This window comes from Acanthaster planci, linkage group LG14 (genome assembly GCF_054643075.1).
Source record: "Acanthaster planci isolate LZ-2023a linkage group LG14, COTS_SCS, whole genome shotgun sequence".
Lineage (NCBI taxonomy): Eukaryota > Metazoa > Echinodermata > Asteroidea > Valvatida > Acanthasteridae > Acanthaster > Acanthaster planci.
The window spans coordinates 13,643,781-13,664,661 of record NC_141790.1 but is presented as its reverse complement, the minus strand read 5'-3'; the positions used below and the strand labels follow the sequence as shown (position 1 = coordinate 13,664,661).

General features: G+C 41.2%; 1 protein-coding gene across 2 annotated transcripts; it reads left to right on the top strand.

Annotated features, from left to right (window-relative positions):
• Positions 1-75: 75 nt before the first annotated feature.
• Positions 76-18,984, top strand: LOC110981747 (UDP-glucose:glycoprotein glucosyltransferase 1-like). Of its 2 annotated transcripts, none has more exons than XM_022239579.2 (37): positions 76-215; positions 1,675-1,894; positions 2,149-2,279; positions 2,564-2,676; positions 3,398-3,578; positions 3,710-3,882; positions 5,050-5,150; positions 5,287-5,447; positions 5,604-5,695; positions 6,313-6,463; positions 6,578-6,697; positions 6,969-7,190; positions 7,521-7,649; positions 7,946-8,029; positions 8,188-8,268; positions 8,408-8,531; positions 8,670-8,768; positions 8,909-9,003; positions 9,271-9,477; positions 9,648-9,773; positions 9,929-10,030; positions 10,202-10,338; positions 10,553-10,738; positions 11,356-11,406; positions 11,731-11,869; positions 12,153-12,311; positions 12,606-12,691; positions 12,955-13,039; positions 13,409-13,503; positions 13,925-14,023; positions 14,475-14,559; positions 14,691-14,800; positions 14,965-15,198; positions 15,539-15,653; positions 16,611-16,727; positions 17,076-17,238; positions 17,636-18,984. In XM_022239579.2, the coding sequence occupies exons 1-37, from the start codon at positions 198-200 to the stop codon at positions 17,653-17,655; spliced, it is 4,611 nt and encodes a 1,536-aa protein (XP_022095271.2). In that variant the 5' UTR covers positions 76-197; the 3' UTR covers positions 17,656-18,984. The 2 variants fall into 2 exon arrangements, with proteins under 2 accessions (XP_022095271.2, XP_022095269.2); XM_022239577.2 differs by having other exon boundaries at positions 13,913-14,023.
• The last annotated feature ends 1,897 nt before the right edge of the window (positions 18,985-20,881 follow it).

The following is a 20,881-nucleotide window of genomic DNA, read 5'->3' as shown; positions in this document are numbered from 1 at the left end:
TGTTATCTACTTAAGGATAACTATAATTAGGTTGTGTTTTAGTTGAATAGTAAATTAGTAATTTGATATATATAGTTTCTTTTCCTTTGGATTTAGAAACATACTGGTGACTATGTCGCTTATTCCGCGATTGTCATTGGTGAAAGGAAAGTCAACGTGGTCCAATCAACGACTCAATTTCTTTCCACACTTCCAAGATGGCGGCCTCCAGCGAGGTAAGGCTATCTTCATCGACACGACACGAAACATTTGTAGATTTGTAGAAGCATTTGCAGATTTTGGCTCTTGTAAATGTAGACCTTGAAAACGTTGAATGAACTTGTTATGCAGTGATTTATTGCGTGATTGTTATATTTATAGCGCGTGGAGAGCTTTCGTGCTTATTACTAAATATTAGTTGTAGGCGGCATGGATATGGACGGACGTAACTAACCCAACGTAACCCCACATATGTTTGCGCGACGCGTGGCGTGCGTGGTGTTTCAGCCTGCTCTCATGATTTTTGTGCATGCATGGCATGACGTACGGTGCACTAGTACTGCACATGTTGAAACCTATATGCTATACAGCCTTGACTTCCCAGGCCCAGGAAGATTTTGCTCAGGGAAATGGTTTGCAGATAACTAGCATGGCATGCCTAAAACCTAAATAAGGAAAAAGAAAACAAACAGAAAAAATTGGGGGATATTTTGGGACCCCCCAGTTTCTGGTCGACTGGTCATCTGGTCATTTTAATCTTGTAAACTGGTCAGTCCCAAGGCAACACTCTGTTTATTGTACTGACCCAAATTTTTGGAAATTTCAAATTATAAATTGTGAGAAAGTGTTACTTGCGTATCGATAAAACAGTCATGTATATTTTAATCCACTACGTGTCATGTTACCCCCAGAAAGAGTGTGACGTCCGCCCTGCTCCCGCGTGGGAGCGTAGTGTCTTTTCCAAAAAATTTCCCTCAAAACTCAAGCTCTGCCCACTTTTCACAACATCAACCCTACAGCTATTGAGCATGATGTCATGGTCATCTACCAGCATGACCAGGGTGAATCCATAAGTTCAAATGTAGGTCTCCTTTCTGTTATAGGAAAGGGATCCCCAAATATGCAGTCCCAAAATGTGGGCCTAGGCTATCATGTTACTTGTAACCTTTTCAGTTATGTTGAAGTTTGTCTGAAAAGCATTATTTGGAGGAGGCCAGTTTTTAAACATTTTTAGCAGTTGTTCAGCATCATCATCCTACTGTACTGTGTAGAAACCTCCACAGGAGTATACTGCACTGGCACATTGGTTAAATAAAACCCCTGGCGACAGGACTCAATCAGTGCCAGGAAATTCTACGCAGTGGTCTGAGGTTTTAGGACCTAGTGCTTTCACTTACCACTTCTTGGCTCGGGCACTTCCATTGTTAATGGTACAGAGAACAATAAGGTCATGTACTCATACAATTTATAGCACTGTATTCTACATTTTACTACTAAGAACTATTTTGTAGTGTTCGGTGAGGTTAGGGTTTAGGCACCACAGACAAGCAGGTGCAGACCAAACTTGGGGCGAATGTGTGCAAGTAAAGCTTTGTAACGTGTACACATATCAGAAGAGAACCCAGATAGACTTGTTACAGGCACATGAAACAAATTGACAGGTAGGCCTTACTTTGCTTCCTTTTTGTCTGTCAGATGGCATGGCCAAGGTTCTGTTCAGTTCTGCTCCTAGTCTTGCTACAAGCTTTGCGTTCCTCCTCCATCAAGTCTAAGCCAATCACCACATCCCTGCAAGCCAAGTGGCCAGCCACACCACTAGTGGCAGAGGCTAGTGAGTTCCTGGCAGACAAGGGAGTGGAGAGTTTCTGGAGTTTTGTGGACTCATTGTCGGAACTTAGAGATGGTGACGTTGGAGGTAAAAACGGAATAGATAATATGAAAATTCAGTCCGTTGGCTACTTCTCCTTATCAGAAAGGGTAGCTTTCACCTCAGAAGTGGGATGTGAAACAAATTCTTGCTTTTTGGTGTAATATTTCTGTTCTTTCTTCTCGATGTATAAGACTTCTGCTGTGAATAGTCTTTGCTATGGTAGTTAGGTAATGGCTAATTGTTCTTGTCTCCGCTTTGATTTTGATGTCCTAATAGAGTCCTGTCTTGCATACTTACAGAGACTGACGAGAGTAAATATGCATTTGTGATGAAGTTTGCTGGGCGTCTTCTCTCTGATACTGAGAGGGACCTGCTCAAATTGACACTATCCATTCACTCCTACTCACCGAAAATAGAAATGTTTAACCAGGTAAGATGATAGTGTCAAATAGTTAAAGTAGTGTGCCATTACATACCGACATGTTAGTGTTCCTGTGGAGAGCCTTTCTTAGCCTCCCCCTAAAAAAAAATCAGTTATTTACGAATTGGAAGGTGTTGGTGAACCTAAGAATTGCAGATCTTGTAACTGTTGTGGCTCCAAAAATGATGTTCCAATGATATATTGAGAGGCATTCCATAATGGAATTTACACTTTCATTGGCAACCATTGAGGCTTCAGTCGCATTTATGGTGTTTTTTTCTTTAATGCCACAGATAGCTCAAGATCTCCCACCCCCCTCTGGCTGTGATGCGTTTGTCCATGTTCATGGACAGGTCACATGTTCACTGACAGACATGGCAGAATTGATAGCTTCTGCGCCAGAAAGGTACTGGTAATTTGTCCTATTTGTCAGGAAAAAAAAATTGAATTGAATGTGTAGTTCTCACCAGTTCTTACTTTTGACATTGTCCTTGTAGTAAAGAGTCTTATCTTAGGTACATGATTGCTTGTGAATACAGTGACCTGTCTCGTCTTTGAAGCAGTGATGTTATGAACCTGGTCCATAATAATAAGAAGTGGCCAACAAAGTCGACTTCTGGGTTTTTGTCAAATTGTGCCTCTGTGGGGTGATACAGTGCCCCATTCTCTGCACTTGAAAATTGAACACCAAGCCTCGTGTGTAATGGATGAGATGTATGAATCAAAATTTATGGAACATGTTGGAAAATGTGAGGAAGAAATACATATACATGCCTGCATAGAAATTCTATGCAAGTAACAAAGCATGAAAATGGACTTTGTTCTCATTTATATTGATTTCTTGACGTTGCAGTGGTACAGAATTATTTGTGTGCAGCAGCTGTGTTTGTTTTTTGTCAGAGATACAAGTATAGATTTTTGAAAAGATGAGATTTGAAGTCCAATGGCTCCTTTGCCCGACATCTGAACATGTTGGTTGCATTTACTCCATGCCAAAGAATTTTGGCTGACTAAAAGGACTCATTCAATTCCCCTGAAGTTGCAGTGTGACACAAGCACATTGCCTCATCTTGAAATTGGAATTGTTTACAATGTTATTCCGTGTTGACGTCTTTCTTGTACTGCAGGGCTAAGCCAAACGTTTATGCAGTCGATCACCGGTATCCGCGATCCCAGAACAACTCCATAACAGTCATTCTGTATGGTCACATAGGCAACCTGAGATCACAGGTGAAACATTTCCACCAGCGACTAAAGGGACTGGCCAACGAGGGAACTGTGCAATATGTCCTGAGACACTTTGTCAAGGTGAGACCACCCTCAAAGCTTTTCCAAGTTTCTGAGAACCTTCTCTTACCCCCCCCAGGATATGAACCTCTCTAAGTCTCTGGATTAATTCAATAGACATATGGTTACATGCTTCTCAAATCTCCGCACAGGACCAGTCTGCACAAAGAATCCGGCTTTCCGGCTATGGTGTGGAACTGGCCATCAAGAGCACCGAGTATAAGGCGGTGGACGACACAGAGGTCAAAGAAGGAGATGGTCACTCCCAGGATGAGGAAGACAATGCACCGGATGAGGTCCAAGGCTTCATCTTCTCCAAGCTCAAGTATGTTGCATCATTCAAAGTGACGAACTGAACACCCCCTGACCCTTGGTTTGTTACCTCAGAGAGTACTGGACATATGGAGATCACACACTTGACACTTGGTTTGTTACCTCAGAGAGTACTGGACATATGGAGATCACACACTTGACACTTGGTTTGTTACCTCAGACAGTACTGGACATATGGAGATCACACACTTGACACTTGGTTTGTTACCTCAGAGAGTACTGGACATATGGAGATCACACACTTGACACTTGGTTTGTTACCTCAGACAGTACTGGAAATTTGGAGATCACACACTTGACACTTGGTTTGTTACCTCAGAGAGTACTGGACATATGGAGATCACACACTTGAGACTTGGTTTGTTACCTCAGAGAGTACTGGACATATGGAGATCACACACTTGAGACTTGGTTTCTTACCTGAGAGAGTACTGGACATATGGAGATCACACACTTGACACTTGGTTTGTTACCTCAGACAGTACTGGACATATGGAGATCACACACTTGACACTTGGTTTGTTACCTCAGAGAGTACTGGACATATGGAGATCACACACTTGACACTTGGTTTGTTACCTCAGACAGTACTGGAAATTTGGAGATCACACACTTGACACTTGGTTTGTTACCTCAGAGAGTACTGGACATATGGAGATCACACACTTGACACTTGGTTTGTTACCTCAGACAGTACTGGACATATGGAGATCACACACTTGACACTTGGTTTGTTACCTCCCAGAGTACTGGACATATGGAGATCACACACTTGACACTTGGTTTGTTACCTCAGAGAGTACTGGAAATATGGAAATCACACACTTGACACTTGGTTTGTTACCTCAGAGAGTACTGGACATATGGAGATCACACACTTGACACTTGGTTTGTTACCTCAGAGAGTACTGGAAATATGGAGTCCTTGGTGATTTTGAGTCTGAAGCTGCGTTTGAAATTAATGGCTTTGGCTGACAGTAGTGCACATGCCTATGGAAGTCCATGGCTAGCGGCTACAAATATTTCTCATTGGTGTGTGTCTTACTCCTAGCCATAGCCAGTTGATTTGGATGTAATCTGAATCCTAGCCAAGCTAAAGGTATGAAGGACGTATCCATCATTGTGACATTCATGAACTATTTTCTCTGTTTGTTTCCAGGGAACTTCATCCCGACTTGGTGGATAATCTCAACAGTTTCCGCGCCTCGCTTCTTGAGAGCAACAGAAAAATGGTTCCTCTTAAAGTGTGGCAACTGCAAAGTAAGTTATCGTTCACCGCTGGAAATATTTTCATTGTGGTCATTTCAATTCTTACATCAATTCTCATGTTTGATGTTCAAACATTTCTAACAAGCGAAATCTTCAAGTTTCTGAGTACTCTGCTTCCATTCTTTAGCCATTGCATTCCAAGCTGCCCAGCGGGTGTTGTCCTCTCCCACCAAAGATGCTCTGAGAGTCTTGAGGGAGATCAGTCAGAACTTCCCTCTGCTAGCCAGCTCATTGGTCAAGACGCAGGTCAAAGATGAGGTTAGGAAGGAGATCACAGAGAACCAGAAGGTGAGAACCAGATGAAAGCAAACATTCTCTTTGCAACTTGAATGTTAATACCGCCACTCTAGTTCCTTGGAAATTGGTAATTTTCTGAAGTGAATCAAGATTACCTACAAAATCCAATTTATTTTAATATAAAACGTTTGTTGTGGTTATTACCAGATATTTGAGGCGACGTATGGCGTAGGTGAAGGAGATACCATCATGATGCTGAATGGTCTGGTCATTGATACTGATGTTGCAGAGCCATTCCTGTAAGACACAAACCTCATCATTTCATTTCTTTTGAAGTAAGAACAACCATGGATTGAACAGTAAAGTTTGCCTGGAGGAACATTGAATTCTTTGATCCCCAGGAATGTGTCGCCGGTGCTTTGCCAGTTTAGAAGGGGTAGTTTCCCAACTTACAATAAAAATTGTTAGGATCACTGCAGGGGAATGCTGAGAAGATTGACAATAAGCATACAGTCCAGTCTGGTTTAAGTATGGGTTTGCACTTCACACCAACGGCAAAAGCCGCACTTAAATTGACATCTCCCTGATGCAAAGTACATCTTGAAATCCAGTCTTTATGTTGTGGCATTACTGTATGAATTATGTGTACAGGGGAAAGGATGGGCCCGCTGTGTCCTACTGTGTCGGACTTTAGGGCAGTCAATAGGGACCACATTTCAAGAGCAGAAATTATATGCTTAGCAAGATTAGATTACCAACCAAATTCCATGAAAGAGGTATAGCTTTCAACTGGCACCCCAGTCTTTCTTTGCTTAGCACAAAAGTTTGCAGGCCATATCACACTAGTAAGTGTAAGTGTTGAGGACTGTTGATTTATTGAGACCTGCAAAGAGTGCTCATTCCTGATTGCACCTAGGTTGCTGGAGTTGTTGAGGTCAGAGAGCCAGATTCTTGATGGTCTCTACTCTCTGGGTGTGAGCGGTGAGGCATCTGGTCAGCTAATGAGGGTACAGGTGGCTTCCCATGATGGTACCTATGCAGTGGACATCAGAGATAATAGTGTTTTGGTACGTAGTTATTAATACGGAAGTCACTTTGAAATTTAGCGAATGTAGTAAATATGCCAGTTAACCTTTGAACTTTGACCTTTGATAAATTAATGCTTTCTTCCTCCTTTCCAGTATTTGAATGATCTTGAGAAAGATGAACGTTATGCTCATTGGCCTAGCGGTGTTCAGGAATTCTTGCGGCCAATGTTCCCAGGAATGCTGCGACAGATCAAGAAAAATGTCTTTCATCTGGTGAGTTCCTTGAAAACCTGTTGCTTTGACAGCCCATGGCTCCATGGCAAGAAGAAACAAGACACGTTGTGCTAACCAGGAACTTGTTTCAAGATCTGTAATAATTCACAGAGGAAGAATTCTGTTTTGATTCATTGCTGTAAACAGGTGTCGGTGATAGGTTAGTTCACTCTTTGATCCGGACGATTTTCGTGATTCTCTTGCTGTTCAGAAAATCAGAGGTGCGATGTTCACTAGCAATCACTGTGGAAATGTTCTTTTCTCTCCTCAGATCTTTATGTTAGACCCCACCCAGCCTGAATCGCTCCAGCTCTTGCAGCAAGCCGAGATGTTTGTTTTGAACGAGATTCCTGTCACTGTGGGTGTGGTGTTTGTCGTTAGCAAGGAGGATGAAGTCAATTGGCGTGAGGATGCAGGCGTGGCCATGATGAGGGCATTCAACTTTGCCATGATTGATGGAGGATCACCCCAGGCTTTGGATCTGCTCATTAAGGTACCTTAAGATGAACAGGCTTTTCACAAATCAGAATTTTGCCCAAAAGTGGTCATAAGTCACGGCAGCTTGATAGCCAGGAGAAATTATTGGAGAGACAGAGAGAAATGGAGATGATGAAGAAATATTCCCTTATAGTAGCAGCAGGTTATGACTGGGAAGATATTCCGCAGAAAGCTTATAAAAATCAGGTAAGGACTGCAAGCCAAATCCAGTTGTTGGTCTGGGTTAGATTCGAACCAGGCCCTCAGATATGGGAGGTGCGTAAAGTACCCACCTGACTCCTATGTCAACGTTTTGTGGAACATTTATGTTCTGTCTTTCCTCCAGATTCTGACAGCAGCCGAGGACGAGGTTGTGACTCCAGAGAACGTTGTTCAAACTTTCAAAAAGATGTTCCCTGGTGAAGATCTGGACGAAATCTTGGGGCCTGGCACCGAATATGATGATCGAAGACAGGTGTGTTCAGTGTCTTCAACTCACCTTTGTCTGATAGATTGGTTTGGAAGGGTATTTGGACTAATACAAAGAGATACAGTTATACAGGGGCACCAAACTCATGCCTTAGTAATTTTATTTCAAGAACTAAGGAATTTAGGGAAGAAGACACTGATGATACGTCTTGGACTTCAAAAATGTCTATTTAAAGTTTCATCGATTGCTTCATCGTTTCAATAAGTTGCAGTTTAAGTTCTTCTTAAGGTACTCAGACATACTTGGTTCATCATTTGTCACTTTACGTTTAATTTGACCAGGATGGCAAAGCCTATTTTGAGAGGACAGGATTGGGTTCTTTGCCGCAAGTCATGATGAATGGAGTGCCATTTACTTCCAAGCAGGTGAGATAAACAGAGGTTACGTGAGCTTAAACTAAGATGCCCACAGGATGCTTGCTTCACATTGAATATGACAGGAGAATTTTCAGCCAGATTTTGATAGCAGATAGAACTGGTGTCTGGTAGTTATGGACTTGTGACTTTTTTAATTTGGAGCACAGCTTCAGCCTGATGAGTTTGAAGAAAGTGTGGTGACGGCTATTCTCATGGCTACTCCTGACCTCCAGAGGGCAGTTTACAGAGTAAGTTTGAAATCCCAATGATGTTGCTTTAAAAACAAGATGTGTTGATGTACATTGAGTTTCAAATGAATGTCGTTTATTTGATATTCCAACATGGAGTTATCCCCCTGAGATTCTTTGCATAATTGATTTATTGCAGGGAAAAATTAACGACCGCACAAACCTAATGGACTATCTGATGGCACAACCCAATGTAATGCCGCGTCTTAATCCTAGAATCCTCGCCGATGACACTAGATTATTGGACCTGACGGCACAACCAGGTATTCTCATTGTTCAGTGCCTGACTAAAGCTTTCAATGAACCTTTTCATTGAGTTCATTTTCAAGGTGTATCTGATGCACTGTGGACGTCTTTCTGAGAAAAAAGAAAGTTCTTTGGTTTTTTTTGGTGTTAATTAGGCGACTTGCCCAATCTTAGTCTGTCCGTCTTCCAAGGCTTGAGCACCAGTGGTCAGACGGCAGCTGTTACCAACTCCATGAAGTATCTCACCAAGAAAGGTAAAGAAGATGATCAATTCTATTCTACAGACTTGAAGCGTAAGACGTCAGTTTCACTGAACAGTGCTCACTTGCTGTAAGACTTTGTAGGTTTTCCTTTTGTAGATTTTGTGAGGTTTTGTTGGTTTTCATCTTCACAGATGATTTGAGCCTACGACCGGTGAGCATGTGGATAGTGTGTGACTTGGAAACAACAGAGGGTCGAATGCTGGTTAGCAATGCTATCAAGTACATGGTGAGAAGAAAAGAGGAATTTTCAGTCAATTTCCCACAACAATAGGCAGTTGTTGAAGTTTTTATTGTGTTAAGTTGCATACTGTATATTAGACTAGACCACAATCCATTTTATTTATGAAATAAAAAAAATTTACCTGTTAATAGGTCAATTGAATTTTCTGTAGTCCCTGGTTTTTATCACTGACGGAGGCATATCACAGATTTTACAAACTTTAATATTTGCTTTGAAGCTTTTATCTTCACACTTGGAATTCCTCTATAACAGAAAACATCCAACACCCTCCGTATTGGTGTGATCTCAAACACTGCCGATTCTAGCGACAATCGACAGTGGTTAGCCAGGGCCATCCACTCAGTACAGAAGACCCAGACCCGTAACCATGCCAAGAACTTCATCAACAAGCTTCTCAAGGAGGAGAACTACCAGAGCATTGAGGGTGGAAAAACCAAAGTGGAGGATTATGAAGTCCATGTGAGTACGTTGTCTGGGGGGAGATATTAAGACCTCAGACCTAGACATAAGAGCATGTACTTTTTATTGTAGGTCTTAGAATTGCACCCTTGTTATATCACTTGCTGTTTCAGTTATAAGGGAAGCCTTCAGTCATGTGATTGACAGTATTTTATTGTATTTTTCTTCAGGGCATGAACATGGGTGCGTTCAAGCAAGCCTTCAAGGAATCTGAGTTTCTCAAGGTTCAGAGAGTCTTCAGCGATAAAGTCCTTCACCTTCTACCTGGCCAGAGGGCCGTGATCGCCAGTGGAAGGGTAAGGACATAGAAGTGATCCCAACTCAGCTTAACCTGCCCCACCATGACCCCACCCAACCCATACCAACATAGTCCCAGCTGTTTGACTTATTTCAGATATTGGTCATCAGAACCAAATCTCTGGATTACCTACTTCTGGATTCTCCTTGTCAGGTGTTTGGTCCTCTGTCCCAAGATGAACAGTTCACGGAAGATGACTTCTCTCTGGCTGAAAAACTGATATTGCAGACATCGGCAGCCAGTGTCAAAAAGAAGGTAAGACTGGAAATTTGGGTTTAAGGATGTCAGGGGAAAGCTATAATCAATTGCAAATTGTCCTTGTATTTCTCCAATCAACTCCAATATTTCTGTTTGTCTTCCAAACTCACTCAAAAAGTGGAAGTAACGGAATCCACTCTGAAGTTGACTGTTGGTTGGTTTGTTTAGATGGAGAAACTCGCCTCCAAGTTTGCTAGCACTGGAGATTCCTTGAGTGACCTCTCCCTGAAGGTGGATGCCCTTTTAGCCTCCAACTCCAGGCAGGAGGGTCGCAAAGAGGTCAGCTTTTGGAGGGACAAACACAGGTGATCATTGAGGTCAAGATTGTGTCATACGAATTGCTTATTTTTCAGTTTCAGGTCTGCAAAAGAAGAAGCTTGGCACAGAAGATTTGACCTGTATTTATGATGTTTTTTGAATTATTTCACGTGAACTAAATGTTTCCTATTTCTGTTACCCTTTAATTCTGGAGTGCTGCACCTGTCTTATGTTGCTGCTCTATGTTCCCCTGTATTATAGTGTGATAGATATCCCCCCTCGCGACCAATCCAAGCCATGCTTCGACATCGTTGCTATCCTAGATCCACTCAGCTCTCAAGCTCAGAAATGGAGTCACATCCTGGGGGTCCTTAAAGAAGTCATCAACGTCAAGATAAGGATCTTCATGAACCCAAAAGACAAGCTGTCAGAGATGCCGCTGAAAAGGTGGGTGTTGGCAAAAATTATGAATATTCATAGCTGTTGTTAATACTTTGTGTGCATTGCATTGTTGTTCTAAATTATGAATATTTATAGATATGGTTCCTTTGTGTTCATTGCATCATTGTTCTAAATTATAAATATTTATAGCTGTGGTTACTTTGTGTTCATTGCATTATTGTTTTAAATTATGAATATTCCTAGCTGTGATTACTGTGTGTTCATTGCATCATTGTTTTAAATTATGAATATTTATATATATATTTTTTTTCAAGTGCATCTCTGTGTTAAGTTCTGAATATTTATAGCTGTGGTATCTGTGTGTACTATGCATCACTGTTCTGAATCATGATCATTTGTAGAGCTGGTTGCTATGTTGGGAGTACATCACCATTCCTCATTACAAATATTTATAGCCTACTTAGATTTTAAAAAGAAGAAAGAGCATTTTTACTGACTCTGGAAAGGGCTGACTGATCAAACAATTCTAGAAATAAACAGTTCCATCGATCTTTGCTGCCGCGATGCACTAGTTGCTCTGAATTTTCTTGGGTAAAATACCAGTACCATGAAAGACACCCCTAACGATGTACCTATTCATTACATTCTGAATTATTTGACAGGTTTTATCGTTACGTTTTGGAACCAGAGCTCACTTTTAGAGTGGACAGCAGGTATGTACAAAGACCTTGCATTAGCACAAGGATAAGAGGAAGTAATGACTGGCTCTTATAGGGACCACGAAGTGAACTTTGTCACTTTGTTCAAATCATCCACATTTTTGTTGGAGGTGGAAAACTCTTTTTTCTTTTATCAAGCATGAACCCCTCATTGACTTGTAAACAAGAGTCATGGTGCCTTCTTATTCTAAATGAAATCCATTCTTATGTCTTTGTCGTCCTCAGTTGGTCAAATCCAAAATAACCTTGACTCAGAGGTGGGAGAAATTTATTTTCCCAAGAATGTCCTTCTTGATGACAGCTGCTCTTTCTTTGCAGTCTGACGGCTGGACCTATGGCCAAGTTCAGCGATATGCCCCCTGACACCTTGTTGACCCTTAACCTCTTGACCCCAGAGAGCTGGTTGGTCGAACCAGTCCGGACTGCCCACGATCTGGACAACATCAAACTCAGTGAGGTAGAAATGAACTTTGCCTTTTCAAAAATTCCAAATGTCTCTGACAAGGAACTACCCAGATTTCTGATGTTGTGTGAACTCATCTTTGGCATCTGTATAATTCAATTTTAGAGCAAGACAGATCTGAAACTTACTAAGAGAAGATGACATGTCATTCTTGATGTTGTATCTTTTCGTCTTGTTCTTTTCTGTTCCTCACGTCCTTGTATCAGTGACATGAAATGAATTTCTCCTACCTAAAACCAAAGGAGCAGGATTTGTGGAGACTTTTCTCTTTTTACAGTCAGAGATGGGCATCCATGGTCAGTATGAGCTGGAATATCTTCTGGTGGAGGGACACTGCTTTGACCAAGCCAGCGGTCAGCCTCCCAGGGGATTGCAGTTCACTCTTGGTAACCAACAGGAACCGGTCATTCAAGACACGATCGTCATGGCAAACCTGGTGAGTGAGATCACATGATAATGTGATGTCATGCTGTAAGGTCAACATGAAAAGCCGTCTGCTGCTTGACCTCATGCATATTTATGACATGAAGTTTAACTGGTATGTATGGTGAGAGAAATGATCTTAGATAACGAAGAACTCGCCAGTGAAATTTGTCTCATAGAGTGTCATCCCTGTGTACTTTCTGCTAACCTTATGAGATACACCTTCGAATCATTCCTGGCCGACGTGTTGTACAAACCACAAAACACTCCTGTTTGTCTGAGTTCCCTTGTTTGTCGTGTCTGACAGGGATATTTTCAGCTGAAGGCCAACCCGGGGGCTTGGCTCTTGAGACTCCGGCATGGAAGATCAGCAGACATCTACCAAGTCAGTGGGTATGTAGATAAACATCTGGGTGTTTCAGCATTATTAATAGATGAAGTTTCTTTGCAGTCAGTTGGACAAGTACCCTCTATTTGATGACTTTGCAGGTTAGAAAAGTTGGAAACTTAGTGTAGAAATAAAGATAAAGGCCTTACGTTGATTTGTGCCGATGACAAGTGGGCTGAATTCCGAGCGGGCATGTGGTATTGGGAATAATTTCTAGCATTTTTGAGTAAAAGTCACTTAGATTTCATTGTTTGTTTTAACGTGGCAGTCATGAAGGCACGGATTCATTACCCGGTGTGAATGACACTATCATTACCATGGACAGCTTCAAGAGTAAAATCATCAAAATTAAGGTCAGTTTGTTAGGATTTATCTTGCAATTGTAAAAAATTCTTTGAGCAACTAAGAGCAATAACTATTAAATCAGTTGCTGGATCAGGTTGTTGAGGGAATCAGGTTGGCGTAGTGTTTCTTTCCTCGCCTTCCACCTATGTGACCCGGGTTTGAATCCAGCTTGGTCCACATGTGGATTTGCTTTTCAGTCCCTACCTGAGTCCGGGGGTTTTCCCCAAAACATTTGTCCAGGGTTTTCCTCTTTTCTTTCTTGTTTTCTTCACTCATCATCCTGTAATTGGTGCTAAATGCGCTGTTGGATGATCAGATATGAAGAAATGAATAAATTGATAAACAAACGATATGTCCACCATGGAACTGGTTTTCAGGTGAACAAGAAACCAGGGAAGGAGGATGAAAGTTTATTGTCGGACTCTCAAACGGACAAAAGGGTCGCTGGAGGAATATGGGACTCTTTGTCCAGGTAAGTGAAATTGTTGACAAGCTGGTCCTTGCAAAAATCTCAAAAAATGTCTCAGAAAGTTGGTACAAGTGACTCAGCACAGCAGGAGTAATTTAATAAGGAAACAAGATATTGCCAAATTAGAATGATTAGTTGGCTGAGGTTTCAAGCATGTTCAGTTTAAAAAATGTTACAGTATTCCTTCTACCACAAGGGTTGCAAGGGTCCTGGCTTGAATTTTAGGATTGGGTGACAAGTGCCCTCTACAGATCATGCTCTGAGCTGATAGGCGTGGCCAGCTCAGTGGGTAGTACCGGAACCTATAGACGGGGGTATGGGGCTCAAATTATGTTTGCATCGAAGTGACTTTGACCGTTATTAGGTCTTTTTTCTCCAAGAATTAGTAGACGTACATCTAATCTTGTCACAGCTTTGTTTCCAGTTTGACAGGGTCTGGAGGCAAGGAGGGTGATTCTGATCAAGACAAGACACTTAACATCTTCTCCATTGCATCTGGTCATCTCTACGAACGCTTCCTCAGGTAGGTCTGAATTTCTGTCAAAGTTCTGAAGAGCTAAGTTATTCAATTACTAGTCCAGATCTTAAATAACCCTGTTAGAAAAACTAATCCTTTCTTTGAGGAAGATTAAGAATTACTCAATTTAAAACACTTATAATTAAGTGCACAAGTCAAAATAGCAATTTGTAGGTCATTGATTGGAGCAAACTCAGATCTGTTGAGCAGAGCATTTTGAAATGTTTGAGAAAGTTGGTAGTGACATTGGTCATAAAAGTTGATCCTCAATACTTAGGGATCGTGGCTACTGATCTTTGACAGCGTTACTTTCAATTTGTAACACCAGGAACTTCACACTGTCTTGTTCCACAAGCTTGTTTAAGGTTTTCAGACTTTGACATCGAAGAATCTTTTGAGTTTAAATAATAAAAATTGTCATGTTCTTTTGTTACATGTTTGCTTTGTTATTGTTTAGGATCATGATGTTGAGTGTTTTAAAGCATACAAAGTCGCCCGTCAAATTCTGGTTTCTGAAAAACTACCTGTCACCTACATTCAAGGTAAGAAAGTAACTCTGTCTCCAGCTGAAGATTGTCCCAATCATTTTAATAGGACTGACATTTTTTCACAGGGAGTTCTAAGTGCTGCCTTGAGATGTTAATTGGAATTCTGCTTTTTTCCCATTCTCTAGGAGTTCATACCTCACATGGCAGCTGAGTATGGGTTTGAGTATGAGTTGGTGCAGTACAAATGGCCACGCTGGCTTCATCAACAAACTGAGAAGCAACGCCTCATCTGGGGGTAAGACTGTCCACTTTGACCTTTGACTAGTTTCATGAGGTACTCTAATGTGTAAGCTGGGAACTAACTATGACCAAGTATATCCCATGATGTTTAGGTTGGTAACCTCTTTCTGTGCTCCACAGATTAATGACTTCTTAGAATTGGTTCCTTGCTTGTCTCAGTTACAAGATCTTATTCCTGGATGTCCTCTTCCCGTTGGATGTCAAGAAGATCATCTTTGTAGATGCCGACCAAATTGTGCGAGCTGACCTGCAGGAGCTGGCCAATTTGAACCTCCAGGGGGCGCCCTATGGTTACACACCATTCTGTGCCAGCCGTAGAGAGATGGATGGGTTCAGATTCTGGAATTCTGGGTACTGGAAGAGTCACCTGGCAGGCCGGAAATATCACATCAGGTACAGGGAGGGTTGGGATTTGAGGGATGGAGCAGTTTGCTGATCTGAGAGGGGGATAGTAGAATGTGGAAGGGTGATTTTTAATGGAAAGTTGGAGTGAAAACTGGGTAAAGTCCTAATAGCATTTATTGGTCAGGTGACCTCAACGTAATCTACCATGTCAGCCTTACTTTGTGAGTTCTGTAGTAAAGTATGAACTTGCGTCTGTACGATTTAAAAATGATAGGATATGATTTCAGTGATGTATACCCTCTACTGATGAGAAATGGCATTTTATGTTTTTACTAAAGGGGTCGTTTGAAAGGAAATTGATTGAGATTTGTCGTTTGGTTTCTTGCAGTGCTTTGTATGTAGTTGATCTGGTCAAATTCCGCAAGATAGCTGCAGGGGATCGGCTAAGAGGGCAGTACCAGGCACTGAGTCAGGACCCAAATAGTCTGTCCAACTTGGACCAGGTTAGTGGGATGGCAGTGCAGTCATCCATGACAAATGGCTTTTGTCTGAGATCAGACTGTAGTCTGAGATCCGACTATGGTCTGAGATCGGACTGTGGTCTGAGATCAGACTGTGGTCTGAGATCAGACTGTAGTCTGAGATCAGACTGTAGTCTGAGATCAGACTGTAGTCTGAGATCAGACTGTGGTCTGAGATCAAGACTGTTAACTGAGATCAGACTGTGGTCTGAGATCAGACTGTGGTCTGAGATCAGACTGTAGTCTGAGATCCGACTATGGTCTGAGATCAGACTGTAGTCTGAGATCGGATTGTAGTCTGAGATCAGACTGTAGTCTGAGATCAGACTGTAGTCTGAGATCAGACTGTGGTCTGAGATCAGACTGTAGTCTGAGATCAGACTGTAGTCTGAGATCAGACTGTGGTCTGAGATCAGACTGTAGTCTGAGATCAGACTGTAGTCTGAGTTCAGACTGTAGTCTGAGTTCAGACTGTAGTCTGAGATCAGACTGTAGTCTGAGATCAGACTGTAGTCTGAGATCAGACTGTAGTCTGAAATCAGACTGTGGTCTGAGATCAGACTGTGGTCTGAGATCAGACTGTGGTCTGAGATCAGACTGTGGTCTGAGATCAGACTGTAGTCTGAGATCAGACTGTGGTCTGAGATCAGACTGTAGTCTGAGATCAGACTGTAGTCTGAGATCAGACTGTGGTCTGAGATCAGACTGTAGTCTGAGATCAGACTGTAGTCTGAGATCAGACTGTAGTCTGAGATCAGACTGTAGTCTGAGATCAGACTGTTGTCTGAGATCAGACTGTAGTCTGAGATCAAGACTGTAGTCTGAGATCAGACTGTAGTCTGAGATCAAGCCTGTTAATCAAGTATTTCTTTTATTTCATTGTGTCATTAGTACAGAGGAATCTCTTTGACAGTGATTACAATCCTGTCTTATTTTCAGGACCTTCCGAACAACATGATCCACCAGGTTGCTATCCACTCCCTGCCTCAGGAATGGTTATGGTGTGAGACATGGTGTAGCGATGCAGAGAAGCCAGCCGCTAAAACTATTGACTTGGTAAGGGGGAGGAGTCCAGAATGGTGGGGGGGGACAGTGGGTGGAATCTCTTCTTGCATTCAGTTGACTGGCCGTGGTCGTATTGAGCTTGTTCCAGTAAATGAAAACACTGTGATGAAACATTCTCTTTGAGTTGTCAGTTGAGATGTTGGACGGATAGGCCAGTTTGCAATGTTGATGGAAATCATGTAAAACTCATTATTCTTTGAAGAGCATTAAGTTCAATATGTACATGGAACTTTTTTCTTTGGATTCATTGTCCTCAGTATTCAGATTTTATGACACTCGTAGTTTGACTTTGGCTCACAAGACTTTCCCATCTTTCAATCGTACCTTCAATTTGGACAGTGTAACAACCCTCTCACTAAAGAACCTAAGCTGGAGAGTGCAGTACGCATCGTGCCAGAATGGACAGGTTATGACAATGAGATCAAAGCATTGCAGGAAAGAGTCGCACAGGGTTTAACCACTCAAAGTGTTGGAGGAGACAAGACTCAGGCTAATCCAGCAGGTAAGGACATTTTGCAATTCAATTGTTGATAAATTCTGGTTAGAACTGTGGAGGGAAAGATGCAGCGCCTTTTGGAACGGGAAATTCTTTCCGCAAGAGATATTTATTCTTAATGAGATAATTGGGGAAAACAAATTGAGGAAAACAATGTTTAGTGAATGCAAACGAAAAATAGGGTTTTTGGGGTTTGATACTTTCTGCTTCATGTTTAATAATCATTGACATCTTTTCTGTTAAAAAGATCCTTATCATTTTAGATTCTTTAGAGAATAATCCCAAACATTATACAGCCAAAGATATAAATCTTTGAAAACTATTTAGATCTTTTTAAACCAAGTCCCAGTCAAACTTTAAAAATGAATGCAGAGAGATTTTTTTTCATATTTTGACATTGCAGATGACCATACTGAGTTATGATGAAGGCCTCTGCTCAACGCATTGTCTGTGTAGTATTATTTTCAGTTAGTGAACAAAAATATGTGGTCGGTCTGTCACACGAGTGAAAGTCTTAAATAGTTGAGAAGCCAGAATGCGACGTCTGGATGTTTCTAAAGGAAGCAAAAAGGCTATACTGGGAGCAATGTGTAAGTCACGGATTGAAGGGTAAAGATTTAAAGTAACAACTCTAAGCTAACTGCAATCCTGGATGCCGATAAGTCAATGTCATGACAACAGTGGATATTATTGTGGGACATTTCACAGCCATTGGCTCTGTTATGTTTATTTTAACTAGAATAGTTAACTTGATGTTCAGGGCAAGAACGTTACCTGGGCAATTTCCATGATGCTCCTGGTCTTTACCTTGAACCTGCTGAAGTGTTCCCACAAGTGTCCTTTGTGAAGGAGAAATAAGCCTTTTGCGAGTCAAATTCAAGTTGAATAAAATCTGCTACACTGAGTTCTTTAAATTCACGTGAACATAACAATTGGAATTCTCCATACTAAAGTCACTTTTGCTATGCCTCTTGATTTGGGGACAAGCTTTTCCTAAGGTATATAAGAGACGCCTTGCAACAATACACTCTTCTCGATGGAAAAGAAGGGTACAAAGGAACCAGTCCATTCCAGAGATCGTGGTCACTTAGCAAAAGCTTGCCCTGAATCATGAGGTATAGCAACAGTGTCTTTAGTCTGGGGAATTTAAATTGTTATGTTTATGTGCAATCAGATAAATCAGTGTACCAGATTTTATTCAAATTTAACTCGCAAATAGCTTATTGCTTGCCCTTCAAGACCAAGGAACTTGCACTGCAAATTGGTCTGAAGGTTTGTTAGAAGAAAACAGAACTTCAGGCATCAATTCCCTGCATTCAACCTCATGGTAAACTCCAGGGTTTCCCTGCAACTCTTGTGGGTTTTGTAAATAGCTTAGTACAGATCGGCTTGGTTTTCTCATATCCTGATGTCCTTTTGGCTCTACTGTTTTATATAATTTCAGATGACTCATTAAATTTGTGTCGGTTCTTTGGCAACTGATTCAGTGGGATTTGAATTTAAATTACTCGTACTTATGGGGTGTATTGTATAACTGTTCAAAATTATGCTGTCTTCAATCACAAAGAAACCACCTTTTATATTACAGCTATAAAATGTAAATGCTGTTTTTACTGATGCCCTTTTGAGCTCCTTTCAAGAGAGCTGAAATAAAACAAATGTGGAAAATTAACGAGAAGTACACTCTGTTGGTAGTCTGGCAGAAAACCTGGTTTTCAATTTTGGTGGAATAAAGGGTATTTATTACATGAACTCAGGAGTTGTGGTTGATGTACAAGGATTGTCACATTGGACTGTTCAATATTTTGGTAGAATTTGGGGTCAGTGTGGGAGGCTGTAACGTGAGATTTTTTTAAAATGTAAATTCAGTGGTTTATCATACAGTGTGGTAATTAGAATCGTTTGCGTAATGTGTGTTTCGCAGATCAGTTTAGTTTTCAATTTCAGAAGGGTGAACCACACACTTTTGGTATCCCCCCATCCCCAAAATACATCAAGCAAGGTGTGCATGGAGGTCTTAAGCGCCGCCCACCTCTATTCGCACTAGGACCACAAGCACGAGGTTAAGTTACTGTGTTTATGATCGAAGTCACAAGTCGCAAATTCGAGATTTACAGAAATATCTCAACGATGTTTTTTTCCTTCCTTTAGCAAATAACTCGTGGGATCTTAATGGCATTGTAATTTAGCAGTTTTACGCAGTCAGCGTCCCCTTGCATCCGAACTTTGCTCGCCGGTAATTTTAAATAGCGCCCCCTGCTGAATCATCCACTAAAATGAAAAGCGCCCTCTGTTGAAATCAGCACGTCAAAGAGAGGGTCCATTAATTTTGAACAGCGCCACCTGTTGACTCCTAATTGGAGATTTATATGCAGCGCAAAAACAATGATTAGGCCCTACAAGTACAAGTAAGTGATTTATTTTGTAATCTTACCTTTCTGCATTTACCATTCAAAGTCTCTCTGGTCTGTTTTTCAGGTTGATTTCTTGCCTGATTTGGCAGGAACCTCTACCCTTTCGAAGTACCTAGTAGAATTGTGCATTTTGCTGCTAGCACCAGTGAGGTAGCCTACTGCAGTTACAACCCTGTTGACGGGAGAGTCTCCAACCATACTAATCCAACAGGTGCGAGAAATTAGAGAATAGGCGTTGGATTTTGTATGCATTTGCGTTAAATTTGGGTTAGAGGCAAATGCCAGCCCTTTTAGATATGTCAAGAACTGTCTATCCCAGAGATCATCTTTCACACCAGTCTGGCGTGGTCCTTTCTCGCGATATAAATCAACGTGAACTAAATCTAGAGCACCTATACCATTCATGCTTAAAGTGATAAACCCTTACATGGGTTAGAGTTCCATGTTGGGACAGCACTAATTTTCCCTGGCAGAGGTGTACTAGTGACCAGAAACTCTGAAAGTGATAGTATTTTCTAAAATCTTAAATTTAACAGGGAAAATATTCAGTCACCCTGTTAGTGAAGCATTTACTTAGTAAAACACTTTCAACTTTTCAGACCAGTCTCATTGGACTTGTCACAGGCAGGTTGTCAAATGATATCTGGATTTGGAACTTTTTCCCTTTGATATTACATTTGTATGACAAGTAATTTGTGATTTTTTTCCTATGTGTCAATGAAATGTTTTGCATTCAGTTCCTAGCCAAGTGTAAGAAGGAGAAGGTTCCTGAATACAAACTTTGAACCAAAGTGGTTGTTATGTAATCTTCTTCAAGACCTTTCCCACAAAATCACTTATCTTGACCGAGCCAATCCAAATTGATGTGGTTCAGTTTTGCAAAATGAATAATTTTACGTAATTTAATGTCCGGAAGACACTGTTTGTTATTTTTCTCTTCCATGTAGGCAAAAGAAATGGTTCATGTCAACTATTTGGAGACTGTTCCTTTCGCAATGGCCAGTACAAACAAGGTGCTACAAAACTAGATTTGCAATCAAAGGTTTACTAATGAGATCTTCGGCTATTTGTATGGAGCAGGGAATAGATGTTTGTATTGACAGATGACACAAATTATGATTTTGGTTTGAAGAAAAAGAAATTAGCTTATTTTTAAGTTGCAGTTTCCAAATGTCATAACTGAGCGAAAAAGTGCCATGATCGTTGCGTTGCATTCTGTGCATTAGATAGACTAC